The sequence below is a fragment of the Salminus brasiliensis genome, chromosome 7 (assembly GCF_030463535.1).
Source record: "Salminus brasiliensis chromosome 7, fSalBra1.hap2, whole genome shotgun sequence".
In the NCBI taxonomy this organism is placed as follows: domain Eukaryota; kingdom Metazoa; phylum Chordata; class Actinopteri; order Characiformes; family Bryconidae; genus Salminus; species Salminus brasiliensis.
The window spans coordinates 7,003,943-7,024,172 of NC_132884.1; the positions used below are offsets into that span (position 1 = coordinate 7,003,943).

The window sequence follows — 20,230 nt, forward strand, 5'->3', positions numbered from 1 at the left end:
CACTTCCACTTTTCAATAATACATTTACAGGTATACATTTAAGGTCACATTTAAGGTCAGTCGTATTACAGAGGTGGGTCAGTGTAGTGTTAGGAGTCTTGCCCAAGGACTCTTATTGGCGTAGCGCAGCATAGTCACCCAGACCGGGAATCGAACCCTGGTCTCCCACATGGTGTAGTAGCTCAGTGGCAGGTAGTGGTGTTATCTGTTGCGCCACACCAACCACTCCCATTCTTTCACTAATGTGTGGAAAGGCAGACTGCATGGCTAGGTGCTTGATTTTAAACACCTGTGGCGACTGTACTGAATCACCTGAATTCAGTGATTAAGAGTTGTCCCAATACTTTTGTTCATATAGTGTAGAACATATATGAATGTTTGTGAACAAGCAGCTTGATAGAACTTTCCACTGATAGCTTGCATTCGCTCGTAGGTGAACAACCTAATTTAAGAATGAAACCAAAAACGTAATTTTGTGACTGAGGCCCTGTGCCCTGTCACAACCACTATGGGGCGTTATTACATTTTAGGAGTCCAGCAAAATATATCACATTTCTAGGAGGTAAAATGTGCTTTAAAAGGTGCTTCAGAGTATTCATGCAGTTCTTTACAGTTTAGTCCACAGCATTTAAACCCGAAATGCAAAAAATTAAGTCCGGTTTCAGCTTGCTTTACATAATTGATAACAATACTGCTCTCCTAGCAGCAGACTAGGGTTCCATTCCTATGCCAGGCAAGCACAACCAATTAGAGTCCTTAGGCAAGACTCCTAACACCACATTCTCCTGCCTGTGAAACATGATTCAAATGTAAGTCACATTATGGTTTTTCCTATCTTAACGCTTCCAAAGGCAGTGGAACTGCTGAAGACTTGGAGGAAAGTAAAATCCCCAGGTTTGCGAATCCCAATGATGAGATTTGATTCGAGGCATCTGTGAAAACTGTGAATTACTTAAGGTACACAGCACCTCAGGATTTATACTTTACTCACAAAAGCACTGAACACCTTCTGTTTGTACAGTATCTGGCTACTGGAGTTCCCCACACAAAAGCATGCTTAGTCAACCATCTGTATCGGCCACCACAAAGTATGTATTGTCAGTTTCCATTATTACTAGTCCACTAGCAGCCATACCTCACTATTGGAATATCAACATGTGGAGAAGAACAGAAACAGGCTTCTATGTTGAAGAAGCCTCTCAGACGTTTCCTCTCTACTCACTGCTGCATGCTAACTTATATATGTACTACAGATCCAACACCTAAATCTAAAAACACACTCTAATTTCAAATTGGATCCTGAAACACCAAAAAACCCCAGGCCCTCATTTGCCTTCAACTCACAGTTGCCATAAATAGGTCGGTGAAGAAGAGGATTTGCTCAAGAAGCACAGCTGAGCCCCTGCTGATAGAGGAATAAGCAAACAGGCAGTGACCACAAACTGACCTGAAGTTAAAAAACACAGCAGCTGGAAAGGATGTGATTAGTAAATAGTAAATCTGGGCTGGGTGTTATCCACTCGCAAAATATTACCACGGTATGCAGTATTACATAAGTTGTGCAAGTAACGCAGATGGTTCTGCTCCAATCAGGAGAGAGAAGCTGGTTAGCATTAGCTTTGTTAGCATGATACCATTCTGCTCACCACAGAATAAATGTAAGTCTGGCTGATGGAAACCCCACTTATAAACGTTTAGACTTGAATGACTCAGATCGAGCGACTGCTATTGAAAGCACAGAAAGTTAGTGGTTTTGGATCTGAAGGCCAGTTGCTAAGCTAGCCTTTGTATAGCTAGAGAGCAAGGTCAATCGACTGGTGTTGAGATGAACTGAAAGTCAAAATTGAAAGTTCTGCCGTGTTTGGGCTTGTAGACGCCTATCTAGGCTTAGGTCAGTTAGTTAGCAGGTTAAACACCACAGCACAGGCCGTGTTCCAACCGAGGCTCAAATCACACACGTTTTGAGGATAACGCCTCATATCTGAGAGCACAAAGTCGAGTGAATGGTCTTAGGAGTGTTCTCGACTGTTTTCAGGAACATTTAGTCGACTTAGTGTCTTCCAGGTTTGCTTCCTCTCCCTGTCTTTAGAGCATGACATCACCAATCAGCGAGCTCCCACAGTGCCCCTACCCTGTGGCTCCTTTAAATGCATATGGGGGTAGGAGTTTATTTGGCCGTGTACTAGACAGACATACAACAGAAATGTGACACATCAGACATGTTGCAATTTTGAAATATCGTCAAAATCTGTAAATACCACGGTACACAATATTACGGTTGTACCGCCAAGCTTACAGTTCTTTACCAGTCAAATGTTTGCGTATACCAGCTAAAAGTTTCACAATTATCTATGATTCAAAGCATATTGTCGCTGTCAGACAAAAACCTTTATCTCCAAAATGGTAACTTTAAAGCAGAAGCAAAAAACCTTCTGAACTTTCGATAAAAGTTTGAAAACATTTTGGAGCTTTTCTATTGGTCTGTTACATTTTACCATGAAATTTTGACACAAACTGCCAGATTCACATTACGTCCAAATCGCTCAGTATGTCACGCAATATAAAGAGCATTTAAATACCATCTAACATTCATATGCAAAATTTAGACAGCATGTTTAGACACCAGGTGAAATGACTTTGATTAAAAAATTATTTGTCCTCTGTACTTTTTAATGTAATTTTATTTATTTATTTATTTTTATTTATTGAAAATACTGGCTGAAAGTAAAATGCTGAATATGACATTTACAAAATAGCAATGCCAAATCTAATATTTCCACAGAATTACACAGTTGTTTAAAGTTATTATATGTTAAATGTGAACAACAAATAGAAATGTTGCTCTACAATTTGCACAAAAATCCTACTGAAGTTTCCTGTACAGGATTTTGTCACTTCCTTTCATTATAAAACCATCAAAACACATCATTTGAACAGAGGTAATCGCATCACATACAATTTTTTAAATTATCTTACATAAATGTTGTCCTTCTTATAGCGCTGGTGGAGGTTGTGCAAGATGGCGGCCTCGTGTAGCTCAGCCAGAGTGGACATGTCCTCCACTCCATCAATGCTGCTCTGGTCCATGGGGTACACCTTCTCCCTGTTGACCTCCTCCAGCTGCAGATACAACACCTGCAGAGACAGAGAGAGAGAGAGAGAGAGAGAGAGAGAGAACGGTAGAGAGAGAGTGTGTGTTAATATGTACATAATGTGACATTATAGACCAATATTGGGTAGCAAGTGAACAGTTGGTTTTGAAGGTGATGTGAAGGAAGTAGGAATAAATGGGCAAGCGTAAGAATCTGAGCTAAATTGGGCCAAATTGTGATGACGAGATGACTGAGCAGCGGGTCTTTTTGATGCGATCCATGGACTGAAAGGATCTGCTGCTAACGTCTTGGTGCTAGATAACGCAGGACACTTTCCAAGGTCTTGTGGTATCTTGTGGTACTCCTTGACGAGTCAGAGCTGTTCTGGCAGCAGGAGGGAGACCTACACAAAAGGTTCTAATGTTATGGCTGATCGGTGTATATATAAGCATTTGCCGTAATACTCAGCTCTACTTCAGGGGTTGCATAGTCATACTTCTAAGACGCTGGTGAAATCGCTTATTGAATTACTGTCACACACACACACACACACACACACAGACTGAGAAGTATGTCAACAGTTCTCCATGGGGGACAGTGTTGCTGCACAGCAGCGTTTAAAGGGAATGCCTAGGGCTGAATAATGCAATAGCTATGTTTTGGTTTCGCAGAGGGAGCTTTCCTGCACTTCACCGTTACACACACACTGCTGCTGCGTGTTCCTCTGCTCCCCAGATGGCACTTCCTAACAAAAGCACAACTCCATTCCAAATGCAGGATGACTCTTTGCCTACAAGGGAAGGAAACGACTGACTCACAGACAAAACTGTGCTGCTAGAGTAAAACAGTAGGAGCAGCCATTATGATTCTTGGAGACACCCAATCCATTATGTGCTAAACAAAAAAAGCCTGTGCCCTGCTTTCAGCTACACACACCAATCACTTTATTAGGACAACTATAGTAATACTGGGTAGGGCCTCCTTTTACTCATGTAATGGATTTCACAAGATGTTGGAAACTTTCCTTTGAGATTCTGGTTCATGTTAAGATGATTGCGTCACACAATTCCTGGGTTCTACTGGGTTCAGATCCAGTGCCCGTGAAGGCCACTGAAGAACACTGAACTTACTGTCATGTTCATGAATCCGGTTTGAGACGACTTTTGCTTTGTGACATTTGTAGAAGATACAGGGTAAACTGTGGTCATGAAGGAGAGCACATGGTCAGCAACAATACTCAAATAGGCTGTGGACTGCATTAATGCTGTCGGCGCCAAATTCTGACCCTACCATCTGACACAGAGATTCATCAGACCAGGCCACGTTTATGCAGTCTTTTACTGTCCAGTTGCAGCCTCAGCTTTCTGTTCTTGTCTGGCAGAAGTGGAACTTGACATGGTCTTCTGCTGTTGTAGCCCATCCTTCTCAATGTTGGAAGTGTTCACCATGGTGCTTAGCTTAAGTTACTGTAGCCTTTCTGTCAGCTCCAAACAGTCTGACCATTCTCTGTTGACCTCTCTAATCAACAAGGCATTTCCATCTGCAGAACTGATGCACATCTCAGGAGACCAGCAGTCCTAGAAACACTCAAACCAGTCCATCTGGCACCAACAATGATCCCATGCACATTACCTAATGTTCCTAATAAAGTGCTTGTTGAGGGTATATTACCTGCAGGTGTTTTAAAAGGTGTGATATGCGGGTGTGAGCAGGTGGCAGGGCAGATTAGTTCAGTTCCATGGAGAACACAGGTGTCACTGAGCTGAAGAGACTGAAGCTGCTCTACATACCTAAATATCATAGCCGGAGATCAAGACTTACATTCTACACTCTCCCTCACTCACTCTCCCACTCTCTTTCTCTCTATGTGACATCCATATCCATGGTAACCGGGGAGAGGAGAGTCTAGAGGAACGCATCACGGTTCATCAGCAGAGAGCTGTGAGACTGACTGATTGGAAATCAATGTAGACACTGATGAGTGTGTGTGTGTGTGAGCATTAAGACAAGCGAATTTATGTACTCTGCATTTACAAGTATTGAAAGCTGTTCCTTGATGCATAAATAGTAAGTCCGGGCCTGTTTACACCTGCCATTAACATGCAAATTGTATCCGGATGGTATCTGGATCTACTTAGGTCGAATTTTGTTTACAGTGCGTCCCCAGTGTGACCCAGATGAGATACCATTTTACTTTCTCACTATTTCCGCTTTACTTCCCATAAACAACTTATGTCCTGCTTCGAGAGACCGTGGGCAGTTTAGAGGAATGGACAGGGTTCTACAGCGCGGTGGTACAATAGATGATTCTCACATTTGCATAACGGCTCTATCACAAAACAGGGAGGCCCATTTAAACAGAAAGGTAATACAGCTCTCATCTATCTGTAAATAAGCACAAGCGTGAGCATACACACAGGCACATACATCAGAGAGAGAGAGTGAGGGGGATCGGGCAAGAAGGAGAGCGAAGTCAAGATTCACAACGAAAATCCTGATGAAATCTAACCACAAAAACGCATTCCAGTTACACTCATGTTAAATGTGGATGAGAGGTGTCTCTGTCCACCTGCGAAGGTGGTTTGACTGATCTGATCATAATCCAAACACAACACCTCCTGAGGGTGTTTACACCCGGCTTTCCATGCAGATAAGTAGAATGAATGTGAATGTCTGAATGTGATCCGATTGCCAGGTGTAAACACGCTGACTGTCCTTTGAGAGTTTGTGGGATAAAAAAACAACAAGCTCTGTTTTTATTGGCTAGTTTACGGCACCGCGGAAGCAAACAGAAGTCACATGAATATATAGTACATATATACATAGTACAAATATACATAGTATATTTTTAACACTGTAACAAAAACACTGTATCTTACCATGATTTTAGCCAGTTTAGCTTCTAGCATTGCCCTGATTCGCTTCCCTAGGTTTTAATCAAATTGTGAGATTGGATCTTTTCATAAAAATTGTAATAATCCCAAAGAATCTTTGTGAGATTCAGAGAGTTAAATCCTTTCATGCTGGAGTTCTGACAGCTCAGCTCCTCCCCTCTACCATGTAAGTTCTGTTACAGGAAAGAGCGTACATGGTAGAGTGGAGAAACGCTCAATTTAAGATCAAGCACTGAAGAGCTGCCCTAGCCCACTGTGTTATCAGACATATACAGTACATGTCTAATTAAAGTAGAGCTGTAATCAGACAGACCTGCCATGAATGAGGAAATACTGTACATAAGAGCACAGGAGAATGTTAACTGTAAAAAAATTAATAATAATTGTGTGTGTGTGTGTGTGTGTATGTGTGTGTGTGTCTCTATGTGTGTTTCACAGAGTCTTCTCCAACATGACAGATGTAAGCACAGTCTGTTCAGGGTAGAAGTACTCAAGTGGAAAAACTCTTCGAGCAGAGAGGGAGAGAGAGAGAGAGAGAGAGAGACAGACAGACAGACAGACAGGCAGAGGGACAAATAAGGACAGAGGGAGACAGAGAGATGGAGATGTGCAGAGACAAACAGAGAGAGAGAAGGATAGTCAAGAACAGAAAGATAGAGATGGACATCAAGAGAGACAGATAGAGAAACAGGGACAAAGAGATACTAAGATGCACAAAGACAGACGCAGAGAGAGAGAGAGAGAGAGAGATAGACAGACAGAGACAGAGGGACAAATAAGAACAGAGGGAGACAGAGAGATGGAGATGTGCAGAGACGAACAGAGATGGACATCGAGAGAGACAGATAGAGAAACAGAGGGACAAAGAGATACTGAGACGGGCAAAGACAGACGCAGAGAGAGAGAGACAGAGAGACAGAGACAGAGGGACAAATAAGGACAGAGGGAGACAGAGAGATGGAGATGTGTAGAGACAAACAGAGAGAGAGAAGCATAGTCAAGAACAGAAAGACAGAGGGACAAAGAGATACCAAGATAGGTAAAGACAGACGTAGAGAGAGAGACAGATAGACAGACAGAGACAGAGGGACAAATAAGGACAGAGGGAGACAGAGAGATGGAGATGTGCAGAGACGAACAGAGAGAGAGAGGCAGAAAGGGGCAAAGGGCAGGCAGAGAGACAGAAGGACAGACAAGAACAGAAAGACAAAGAAAAAGACAGAAATGGACATCGAGAGAGACAGACAGAGAAACAGAGGGACAAAGAGAGACTAAAATGGACAAAGACAGACACAGAGAGAGAGAGAGGCAGGGAGGGATGAAGGGACAGAGAGAGAGAAGGACAGACAGAGAGGGAGAGAGATTGAGAGAAGGGCGATAAGGGCAAAGGGACAGAGAAGGAGAGAGGCAGACAGGGACAGGGAGAAAGACAGATGGATAAAGAGAGCGTCAGAGAGAGGGAGAGAGACTACGAAAAGCCATAGACAGAGAGGGACAGAGAGAAAGACAAAGAGAGACAGAGAGGGATGGGAAGAGATACAAATGCAGAGACAAAAGAACTTGTTATTAGAGAGAGACACATGGGGAAAATATGAGATAGCGAGACAGACAGACAGAGAGAGACACAGTGATAGATGTACAGAGAGTAAGAGAGAGACAGAAGCAGAGAGAGAGACATCAGGTTACACCTGACTGATAGTAGATAATAACTGTAGGTGCAAGTTTCTGATTAATGCAGACAAATGTGTCTAATAAACAAGTGCTTCCTTTACTCACACATCACACATTTATCATGCACTAATCACTGCTGTGTGTGTGTGTGTGTGTGTGAGAGAGAGAGAGAGAGAGAGAGATCAGTGAATATGACCAAACGAAGTTTAAACATGGTTCCAGTGGTTTGAACTATAAAGGCTTTTGAACATGAAAACTGTGAGATGCTCTTTAATATTTTGGACACTATTGGACCTTAAATCCCACCAAACATTATTCATATTTAATGTGTCTGTGCGTGACTCTGTGTGTGTGTGTGTGTGTGTGTGTGTGTGTGAGCGTGAATTATCTTTGCTGTTTTTCCTCACTAATAAAAAGTTCTCTGAGTAAAACAGAGCTGTCTTAGCCTGAGGGAGTCTTCCAAGAGCAAGAACAAGATGTAGCACAAAGTGTGTGTGTGTATGTGTGTGTGCCCATGTGTGTGAGTGAGTGAGCAAGCGAGAGCAAGACAGAAGTATATGCAGCATGTACCATAACAGTGTGTGGTACAGTGAGAGTCAGTGTGTTAATCTGCATCAACAACAGGGTCCAACATAGTGTGTCCATCTGCTCCCAGCTGTTTGTACTCCAGTCTTTTCCTACACTGTGTCCTCCAGAGAGAAAGAGACAGAGAGGGACAGCGAGATACAGAAAGGGAGAGAGAGAAGAGAGGGACAGACGGGGACAGAGAGGGACATAGAGACATGCAGATAGTGGTGGAGAGAGAGCTAGAGAGGGACAGAGTGTGAGAGAGACAGAGACAAAAAAAGATGTTATTAGACAGAGAGAGACACTTGGGGTAAAACATGAGGTAGCGAGACAGACAAGAGACAGAGAGACTCCAGTCTTTTCCCATACTGTGTCCTCACTTCCCTGTCTGTCTGCTCTCTTCTCCCTCCATTCCTATCCTCTGATATCTCCCTCTCTGTAATGCTACCCCCCCCCTCACTCTCCCTGCCCTGTTAAAGGAGAAACAGATAGATGGAGAACCCCGTGATTGAACTGCTGTCTTTATCAGCAGAGCCTGAGGTTTTTCTCTGATACTACAGCGGCTCCTCTTAAATGGACCAGCAAAGCCTCCTCCAAACCACAGAGCACATTAGCCTACAGCTCAGTCCAGGACTGCTCACCACACCTGCAATACCACACACACACATACACACACACACACTTACATACACAACCAATGAACCAATAGCAACGCTCCAAAACGAACATGATACGGTATAATACAGCAAGGTCAAAAAGGTCAGTGTGTCAGACATCACCTTTTGACACATCAATTTACAAACAGAGGCAATTTTAAATCAGTATAGGTCATCAGTAAGGTCATCTTAGACATCAGAGTGTGGACATTCATTATATGGACAAAAGTACTGGGACACCTGCTTGTTCACTGTTCCTCGTATTAAATAAGGAGTTTATTCAGTTTTTGTAGGAGTGACTTTCTCTACTGTCCAGGAAAGGCTTTTCATCAGATTTTGAAGAATTGCTGTGAGGATTTGATTGCATTCAGCAACAAGAACGTTAGTGAGGCCAGGATGTTCGGAGACCACCACCGCAATGGATAAATGTAAATACTGTTATACCCTGTAAGCTGCTGCTGTGGGATTCTCCTAGAGAACACAATGCATGAGACAGTGCACGATATGAAACGCTAGATGAAACGTTAGATGAAATGCATTAAAGCTCAAAAGCTTAAAGCTATTAATTCAAATATTCATGCTAACCTGGTATATGAGAACATTTCTATATGCATCTATGTACAGTATTATATCTATATCCCTATGTATTTCTATATATATCTTTAAAACTTCCTAAAACCTTAAAAATGTGTATATTAGCCATTTTCACATCTGTATTGACCAACATGACATTTGCATCTAAAATATCACCAAGCTCCCTTTTGCTTTTGGTGAAGTTTCCTAGAATTATTCTTAATACTGATCAACACAGTCGTCAAGTCCACACAGTACACTGGCTAATCTACCTAATGTTAGAACACTATGAAACATTTGGAAGGAGGAACATGTCTAAAGCCCCTCCTCCCATTTTAACGTCCTTATAATACCATCTCTACCTTGTTCAAGTCTTTGCAGTCCACCTTCACCCGTCACCTCCCTTCAACACCTCCTGTCAAATCTTTCACTCCTCGCTCCACTTACTAGAGAGAAGGACTGGCTTCCCGCCACAAGCAGAACCCACCTGATCTCCAGCACTTCCCTCTCTTCAGTCTCCTCCCAAATCATCATATGCTGATGGTATGGTCAGAGCGAGCAAAGGTAGCATTACCATTATTCATTTCTTTATAGAAAAGATTTCACATATCTGGTCACATGCAGGTTTTTCTTGCCTTAAAAACAAACAAACTTACGCTCTTCCAGCTCTTAAACTGCAGGTTCCCGTAGCCTGCACTGAATCTCAGAAGAAAGAGGAAACCCACACCAGCAGGATCTTGCAAATGCGCGCATGTATGTGAAGTAGAATGTGTGTATGTGTGTGTGTGTGTGTGACTGTGTGTAATTAGCTAGCTGTAATACCTGAAGACATACTTGATGTTAAAGTGGGTTTCATTATGAATGTATGATGATGCCACAGTGGGAGAGGAGCACACTTTCCTGACACACCCTCACACACAAACAAACAAAATCCACCAATGGCCCATGCATGGATATCCCCTTACGCTGTGTGATGCTTGAAGCTGCCTTGCATGATTCACAGAGAGAGAGAGAGAGAGAGAGAGAGAGAGAAGGGCTGTAGGCATTACTGACCTATATTCCTGTATTCACTGTTACAGAAAAGACCTGCAGAGAGCAGGAAGAGAAGGGCGCGAGAGGAAAAGAGAGTTAAGAGGAGAGAGATAGAGAGAGGGAGCTTGTGTTCGAGCTTATCCAGAATCCATCTGATGTACTGACATGAGGAGACATTTTGGAGGAAATTTTCACGTCCCTGTGTATAATGAGGCACGGATTTAGGAGCGATTCACACATGCAGTGTGAGAACAGATGGAACAGCTTAGGAGATGTCAAGTCAGGGGAGAGAGAGAGAGAGAATGAGCGAAAGAAGCATGTGCAGTGTCCGAAATAAACAGAAGCTTCAAAGGTTTAAAAATAGCCTGAAATGGTAAAATCAAGGTGACACAAACTTTCACAATCCCCCCTTACCTAAGCACATAGGTGTCTTGGTGGTGGCCTCCCTCACTAGTCTCCATCTTGCACGGTCACTCAGTTTGTGAGGACAGCCTACTCCTGGCAGATTTACACATGTGTAAATCATATTCCTTCTATTTCTTAATGATGGATTTAACTGAACTGCATGATTTGTGTGTATCCCTCAGTGTGACTTACAACCCCGTCACACTCACGTCCTTTGTCTATAAATAATATACTGCTGCCTTGAGCCTCGCAGCAGCCAGGTCTGATGATTTGTTGCACTGTTTTTGCAGCTTTTTCATCTGACAAGCTCAACTCAACCACCCTGTCAGCGCAAAATAGATACAGAAAATAGTTTTTATTAAAATTCTACACAATTTTACACAATAATAATACAAAGACAATGAGATTAACACATGTGCATATATAAATACATATTCCTTCTCTTCTGAACGCTTTTTACTGGATCCATCCCCTGACTCATGCTCTTCAAACAGGTGTCTTTACACTTCGATCTTTACACTACAATCACTTACAATCACATACATGCCTTTCGTAACATCAAACATGCGTGCATTTGCGAGATCCTGCTGGTGTGGGTTTTTTTCTTTTTCTGAGATTCAGCGTAGGCTACTCGAACCTGCTGCGTAAGTGCTGGAAAATCAAGCAGTGAGTTTTTAAGGCAGGAGTTTTTAAGGCCTGTATGTGACTGAAAAAGAGGATATGTGAAATGTTTTCAATAAAGAAATTAAAAACAGGTAAACCTCGAACCATGCCATCAGCTTATGATGATTTAGGAGAAGACTGAATAGAACTTTGGGCTGGAGGTGACTTCTGCTTGTGGCAGGAAGCCAGTCCCCCCTCTCTAGTCAGTGGAACCCGGAATGAGACATTTGACAGTCAAAAAGGGAGGTGACGGCTCCACTAGAGACGCAGTATCTGCATTCAGGTGATCTCCATTTCACTAATTGTGAGCCTACTAACACCAACTACCTGGACTTCTGTTGAATTAGGTCACTTTAAAGGGGGTGAATATTTATGATCATTTATTTTACATGATATTTTTTTATTTAACTTTGGAGAAATATAAAAAGCCAAACGATATAGGGAGACATCCAAAGGGGGGTGAACACATTTGGAGGTCCTAAATTGTTTCAGGTGTTTGTGTAAATAGTAGTCGCTGGTGGTTGACAGATCCACAGGTAAAGGAGGAATAGAACAGGGGTGTAAATCTCTTGTAAGTCTTGTAATTGATGTGATGTAACTTAACTGGCTTTTAGTGTTCTCCTCCAAGCATGTCGAGCTGTCCAATGACACTGCATTAGCAAGAGTCTAAAAAGGCCAGAGTTTTATTTTTGGTTATTTTGAAACTGTACAAGATTGTCACGCTTCTGGGTCTCCCTCAAAACTATTTTGTGCACCTGAGGAAAGGTATGTTTTTACAGGAAATATGAATAATTTCTCAAATTGGAACCTCGGTTTATCTCCTTACACAGTGTTCTAGGACACAGACCTGAGGTTGTTAAGTATTATCTAATAGGCAAGTGCCTTTAAAGACGAATTTAAGAAGATATGCAAAAATTGATAAAATACCCTTAGACTCCAGAGGCTTAAACCCAGACCCCTAGTTAGCAGTGTTGTACTCTGTCTTCAGATCCCACTGTTCTTTTATTACTCAGGTTTTATGCAAATGATGTGTGTTGGTGTGTTTTTCATACTGCGACAGTTTTTGAAAATAGATGAAAAAAAAAAAAATAAAAATCTTATTATATTGTCTTGCTTACAGTATCGCAATATATCGCAATATACAGAATCGTGTGACAAGTATCGTACTGCCAGGTTCTTGCCAATACACAGCCCGATTCAGAACTGCCTAGAGTCTAGTGACTTGAGTGTTGTCTCTGTTGCGTGAGAAGTGTGTAGTTTTCAGCTCTGCTCAGATTTAGGTCACATAATTCTATATTTGCGCTCCAGACTCTATATTCAGACCCCCACACACACTCTTTCTCTCACCCAGTGAGGCAGAAGACCTCTCTTCACGTGAATGGCATGAGGAGGAAATACTTTTTGACCAATGCTCCTGAGGGGCTCTCTCTCTTACTCACTCTCTCACACACCTATGAATATTCAAAGGAATTACCGCAATGCTTTACTATGAACAGACACAATCCTCAAGGATATACAGCATATATACTGTTGAGTACTCGTGTGTATATTCTCCAAGACCTGCACAAGTCACCACTGATCTATCAGCATATACTTAGGGAGAAGAAGTGTCGCGGCCTGTTCGGACCGTTTCCATAGCAACCGTCTCATCCAGTCTCTGGTGAGAGGCTACCGTGGGTGGGGGGTTGATGATAGCTGGGAGTAAAGCAGGGGGAGGGGTGTATTTGTAGGTAAAGCAGGGCTAAATGTAACCGTGAGCTCTAAACAAAGTCTGTCACTGTCTTCTACTTAGTCTGGATCACAGTTGTCGTGACTTCCACAATGCAATCTTGGCAAATGGAATTTGATTGGCCACCGTCGGTTGTCTCAGCTGCTGTGTCGGAAGCACTATGCTCAGATGTACTGTGTGTCCAAGATCTCTAAGGGTAGATATGGATGCCAACATAGACTGTTTACATAATGGTTTAATAGTAATTAGACAGTAAAAATCAAGCATGAACATCAACCCATGATTCGATAGATTCAAGAACAGCTCTGGACAGGCTTTGAATACATTCTCAAAACCGCTCTTAAAAAACAGTTAAATTAACAATTAACTATGGTTAAAGGTACAGTTATGTGAGAGAATGATAGAATCGACCATAAATTCTTCATTGTATCAGATTGTATACTTGAGGAAAATGTGAGGCCACCTGTCCAAAAACTGAAGCGGAAGCCGGAGTGGACCATGCTAAATGACAATGACCCAAAACCCAAAAAAAGAAGCCATCAAGGAAAGACTCAAACTAAAGATTTCTGAAATGGCCAAGTCAAACTTTCAGTCTCAAACATATTGCCTAATGCCAGGGGTATAAAGTCCCCCAGAATTGAGCTGTGGAGCAATGGAACTGTGTTCTCTGGAATGATGGTTGGTGCTCCATCCAATACGTTTGGGAGGAGTTGGGGAGTTGGGGATGAAGTAGGAGTGGTGACTTTTGTTGCTAAATACAATCCCATTCTCACAGCAATGTTCTAGTAGAAAGCCTTCCCTGGACAGTAAAGACAGTTACTCCAACAAAAGCAGGATGAACTTATACTTTTGCCAATATATTTATGCCCCCCTACTTTTGTTCATATAGTGTATAACACACTACTTAGAAAGTGTTCCAATACTTCGTGCATATAGTGTTTATATAGTAGGTGGCAACAATGTATTAATACTGTGTACCGGTGATAATGTAAAAGAACTGAAATCAGATGCAAACTGAATTTTAATGTCTGATGCTAACAGGCTAACCAGCTAAATCTGGAAGCAAACGTCACACCATCAGTGAAAAGCAGCTGAAGATGGAAGGACATGGCTTTTACAGCAGGATAAGGATCCTATGCATAGTCTAACATCCTTAAAGGACTACCTCGAGAGGTATAGCCAGCTGAATATTGCCAAATTTATTGTAGGCTAGACTAATTTCAGAATAAAGAGAAATGTATTCCAATGTAAAAAAGGAAAATTAGGTTCTCATTTTTTCATTATTATTGCTTGGCTGGCTGACTGACCACAGATGGGTTATGGGAGATGGGGGACAACTGTGTAAATCTAAAGTTGCATGCACATGCGTGTTCACACACAAATACACACTGCCCCAATAACCTAACCAGAACCACAGCTGGAAGTGGGTCACGCACTCCCACCCACAAACACACTGCTGACTGAATAATTCACAGAATTGACGAGAAAGAGAGAGAGAAGACAGAGCGTGAGAGAGAGAGAGAGAGAGAGAGAGAGAGAGAGAGAGAAAGATACTGGCATAGAGTAAGTGATGTCAGTTCAGATGTTTCCCTCTGTTGCTCTCTGCTCCTTTTTTCAGCATGAAAAATTCAGCGCTCTCCAGCAGGGCTGCCTTCCGTTTTTACTCCTCTTCACATAGACACATAGGCCTTCAGCAGGGGTGTCCAGCTGCGGCCCTGGAGTCCAGCACAGATTGGTGAGATTTCTGCTCAATACCTGATTCAACATAGCTGTGTGTGAACGAGCAGAGTTCCAGCCTCCCAGGACCACAGCTGGGCTCCAATGACCACGTCTTTTGGAGCCTGGGGAACCTATGTATAGGTATACATAGGTTCCCCAGGCTCCAAAAGACATGGACTTCCAAGTCAGTTGAAGTAATAGGTAAAGAATAATAAATTACTGGAGCTTCTCTCTGTCTACAGGTATGGCTCACCCCTCGCTACCTTAGAGTAGACGCTCCTTTGCCCCAGGTTCTAACTCCCCTCCCCCTTCAGCAGAGGTTGGACTCACCCAGGTAAGTAAAACTCTGTGTTTTTCACTCTTTACTCTTTTCTGTCTCAGGAGATGAGTATGACCAGTCAACTAAGAAAAGCAGGTGAGTATATGCAACAATTTCTATAAGTATTGTGTAAGGGGTACCTTACATCATTACAGAAGCACAACCACATATTTTTAAGACCAGTAATGCAAAGTCATTGGACAGCGGAGCACAACAGCAGACAAGGGCTAACTGCTAATTCTGTTATTAGGGAAGTGGCTCAGATTAGGTCAGAGTAGAGTAATACTAAATATCGTCTGATATCAAACATAGCTTAGAGGTTTCTTTTGAATTATTAGTCTATTTTAACTAGCTAAGGTTTTTTTCTTGGGTAAATAGCAAAGCACTTTGTAAGTCGCTCTGGATAAGAGCATCTGCTAAATGCCATAAATGTAAATGTAAACTGATGTTTGTAATTCCACAAATAATACAGCCACATAATTCAGCTATATATAAAGAAAAATGGTCTGGTGCTCTGATAAGGTGAGGTGCTAATCATCCAACATCATGACCTCACTAACACTCTTGTTGCTGAAAGCAATCAAATTTGCACAGCAATTCTCCATAATCTAGTAGAAAGCTTTCCCTGGACAGTAAAGAGAGAGTCACTCCAAAAGCCAAAGCAGGATAAGCTCTTTTTTAATACCCTTGATTTCGAAAGAATCAGTGAATGAGCAGGTGTCCCAATACTTCTGTCTCAACGTAGTGTATTACACACTACACTGCATTGTTGCATGAAACAGAGCATGAATGATACTGTAACACAGCCAGGCTGCACAAGTTCATGGTACAGTGCACAGTCCCTGATCATGAATCACTCTGAGCTGCCAGTCTGAGAGTGTGTGTGTGTGTGTGTGTGTGAGAGAGAGAGCAGTACACTCAAAGGACCTTTCACCTCTACTTAACCTGACGGGTACAGTGGCCAACTGTACAAACCTGCAGTTAGAAGTAGAAGACAGTTTAGATTCAGGATGAGTTTTTTCTTCTTTTCCAGCTTAAGAGTTGAGGTGTAGAAAAGCATGCAATGGTGATCTAAATGTGGTGATTTCACAGCATGATTTTTGAATGTATGTGTTGATTATATTTAATTATCATGTTAAAGAGTGTAAACAGTGAGTTATATTTATGTATTTGGTCTATTTATAAAAATAACAGTGGAACAGCAGAATAGGGCACGGTCACTATGACCAGAGGATTGCTTGTTTGAACGGCACTTTACTCTGCTCTTAGCTCATTGGTCAGCAGTCAGGTGACATTGCCTCGGTGGGTCGGGACATTGCATGTGATGGGGGGAGAATATGTGTGAATATAAATAAATACAAAAGACTGATTAAAATGATAACGGAATGATAATGTTGTGTACCGCTGCAACCCTACAGTACTATATATACTATATATATACATATACACATAGTGGGGAAAAAGTATTTAGTCAGTCACCAATTGTGCCAGTTCTCCCACTTAAAAAAATGAGAGAGGCCTATAATTGACATCATAGGTAGACCTCAACTATGAGAGACAAAAATGAGAAAAAAAATCTGAAAATCACATTGTCTGATTTTAAAGAATTTATTTGCAAATAATGGTGGAAAATAAGTATTTGGTCACCTACAAACAAGCAAGATTTCTGGCTGTCACAGACCTGTAACTTCTTCTTTAAGAGGCTTCACTGTCCTCCACTCATTACCTGTATTAATGGCACCTGTTTGAACTCGTTAACAGTATAAAAGACACCTGCCCACAACCTCAAACAGTCACACTCCAAACTCCACTATGGTGAAGACCAAAGAGCTGTCGAAGGACACCAGAAACAAAACTGTAGACCTGCACCAGGCTGGGAAGACTGAATCTGCAATAGGCAAGCAGCTTGGTGTGAAGAAATCTACTGTGGAAGCAATAATCAGAAAATGGGAGACCTACAAGACCACTGCTAATCTCCCTCGATCAGGGGCTCCACGCAAGATCTCAGCCCGTGGGGTCAAAATGATCACAAGAACGGTGAGCAAAAATCCCAGAACCACACGGGGGGACCTAGTGAATGACCTGCAGAAAGCTGGGACCAACGTTACAAAGGCTACCGTCAGTAACACACTACGCCGCCAGGGACTCAGATCTTGCAGTGCCAGACGTGTTCCCCTGCTTAAGCCAGTACATATCCGGGCGCGTCTGAAGTTTGCTAGAGAGCATTTGGATGTTCCGGAAGAGTATTGGGAGAATGTCTTATGGTCAAAGTAGAACTGTTTGGTACAAACACAACTCGTGTTTGGAGGAGAGTGAATGCTGAGTTGCATCCAAAGAACACCATACCAACTGTGAAGCATGGGGGTGGCAACATCATGCTTTGGGGCTGTTTCTCTGCAAAGGGACTAGGATGACTGGTCCGTGTACATGAAAGAATCAATGGGGCCATGTATTGTGAGATTTTGAGTGCAAACCTCCTTCCATCAGCAAGGGCATTGAAGATGAAACATGGCTGGGTCTTTCAGCATGATAATGATCCCAAGAACACTGCCAGGGCAACAAAGGAGTGGCTTCGTAAGAAGCATTTCAAGGTCCTGGAGTGGCCTAGCCAGTCTCTAGATCTCAACCCCATAGAAAACCTTTGGAGGGAGTTGAAAGTCTGTGTTGCCCGCCGACAGCCCCAAAACATCACTGCTCTAGAGGAGATCTGCATGGAGGAAGGGGCCAACATACCAGCAACGGTGTGTGCCAACCTTGTGAAGACTTACAGAAAACGTTTGACCTCTGTCATTGCCAACAGAGGATATATAACAAAGTATTAAGATGAAATTTTGTTATTGACCAAATACTTATTTTCCACCATTATTTGCAAATAAATTTTTTAAAAATCAGACAATGTGATTTTCAGATTTTTTTTCTCATTTTGTCTCTCATAGTTGAGGTCAATTACAGGCCTCTCTCATCTTGCTAAGTGGGAGAACTTGCACAATTGGTGACTGACTAAATACTCCCCCCCACTGTATATATATATATTAATGTGTAATTAAATATTCATACAAATATTTTTATATTTTCCTGATGTCCCTGGATACATGGGAACCTTGATAATGTACTGATAACCTTTATGCCTATAACTAAACTAAATAAACTAAATAAACTTTGCATTTCCCGCATGATTATCAGATACAGTATACAGTATCTTCATGTGCAGCCCATATCAGGCTGCTGCAGTGCTTACAGTAACCAGTGAGCAATCAGCATTTACAACAGAATGAAGGTGCTGATTTAGCTTTAGAGCAATATGAAGTCTAGTTGGCACAATCACACACACACACACACACACACACACACGCACGCACATATACACAGCTGTCATGAGGGCATTTAAGCCACAATGCATTACGAGCCCAACCTTTTAGTCATATGTCAAGCATTCACACATAAAGGGCAATGAGTGTGTGTGTGCATGTGTGTGTGTGTGTGTGTGTGCGGATATGGCTGTTTGTGTGTGGAAGGAACTGGCTGTCTCAAAGGGGAGAGCGAGAGAGATGGAGAGAGAGAGAGATTCGTCTTACCTCTCCATAATCAGTAGTGAGTACGAGAGGTCCATCTCCACAGGAGTTCACTGTCGAAGGAAGCAGCTGCTCTTTCTCCTTCACCCACACACGTGCCCCCTGTAACACACACACACACACACACACATTGTTACACACAGCTACACATCAATTTACAACTTGCAAAGCAGTGTTTCAGCTTTAATTTCAACGGATTACTTTGCTAACTAAACAATACTGCTACTGCAGGACCACACAAGCAATCCTTTGTAGGCGTGTCATGGGTAAACGGCAGAAACCTGTAGCTAATTTTCCATTTACACACACACACACACACACACACACACACACACAAAATGCACATTCAAAGGGCAGAGACGCACCACAGCTTGGTTCCTACAGAGTGCTCGGTACATGTTGGCATACAAAGCATAATATTGTTCCTTTAACGACTAAACGAGTTTTAAGATTTTTTTCCAATGGCTCCTGACCATAGCTCCGCCCCTTATAGACTGCAGCTCCGCCCACAGAAAGCAAACTCTTATTTACGTTGCCTGATTAAACATTTTTACTGTAAATTTACAGAAATGACGGTTACATACAGACCAAAGACTTCTCATCAAAGCACTGAAACAAATTTACCCACAGCTCAGTCAGAGAACCCTAAGTAGTGTTCTGTAACTAGGCCTGTCAAGATAATTACAGCAATATATGGACAGGTGACCTCAATACTGCCCGATGTGTTCACTTGTGTATATTTTAGAGGGGCAGTGTGTGGTGCGTCCCTTGTAAACAACCAGGCGGGCTGTCTTGCACACCGTGCCTGACCTTGTGTACGGTTGCAGAAACGCTGTGTTGGATGTCGCTGTGCATTACCATGGAAAATATGTAGTAGGTGTTTCAGCTAGTAGCAGCTTTGTCCCTCCCCAAAATGCTGCACTTGGCTTTAAGCCAAATGGGCGAGGAGAGCAACGAGCCGGTATGTTGACTTTGTTTAAAAACAGAGGTTTTATTGTAGTCATGTTTTATTTATTTGTGATATTTGTGATATTTAAAAAACGTATAATTCAATTCCAGTGTCGTAATATTCCTAATAATAAAAGTTCACTGCTCTTTAAGAGGGGCTAATTGCTTTATTACACTATTATATTATCATTATATCAGTGTCATGAAATGCTCTTATAATTACGATAATATCATTTATCACAATTGTTTATGGGACAATGTAAATAAAAAAATAGTTATGGTGACAGGCCTAACTGGCTTAACCACATAAAGAACCTATTACCCACCAGCGAGCCAAAAGTCCTATTACAAACTCATAGCCCCTCTAGTTTGTACAGAAGTTCCCTTAGT

At 42.1% G+C, this 20,230-nt stretch overlaps 1 protein-coding gene across 1 annotated transcript in view; it reads right to left on the reverse strand.

Moving 5' to 3' along the window:
• Positions 1 to 20,230, reverse strand: part of myo10l1 (myosin X, like 1) — an 83,239-nt gene that overhangs the window by 35,947 nt on the left and 27,062 nt on the right. Inside the window, exons 2-3 of the mRNA XM_072683616.1 lie at positions 18,896 to 18,994; positions 2,977 to 3,135 (exon numbers count right to left, since the gene is read on the reverse strand). Of these exons, the coding sequence (XP_072539717.1) occupies positions 2,977 to 3,135; positions 18,896 to 18,994 (258 nt within the window). The remainder of the gene's footprint in view (positions 1 to 2,976; positions 3,136 to 18,895; positions 18,995 to 20,230) is intronic.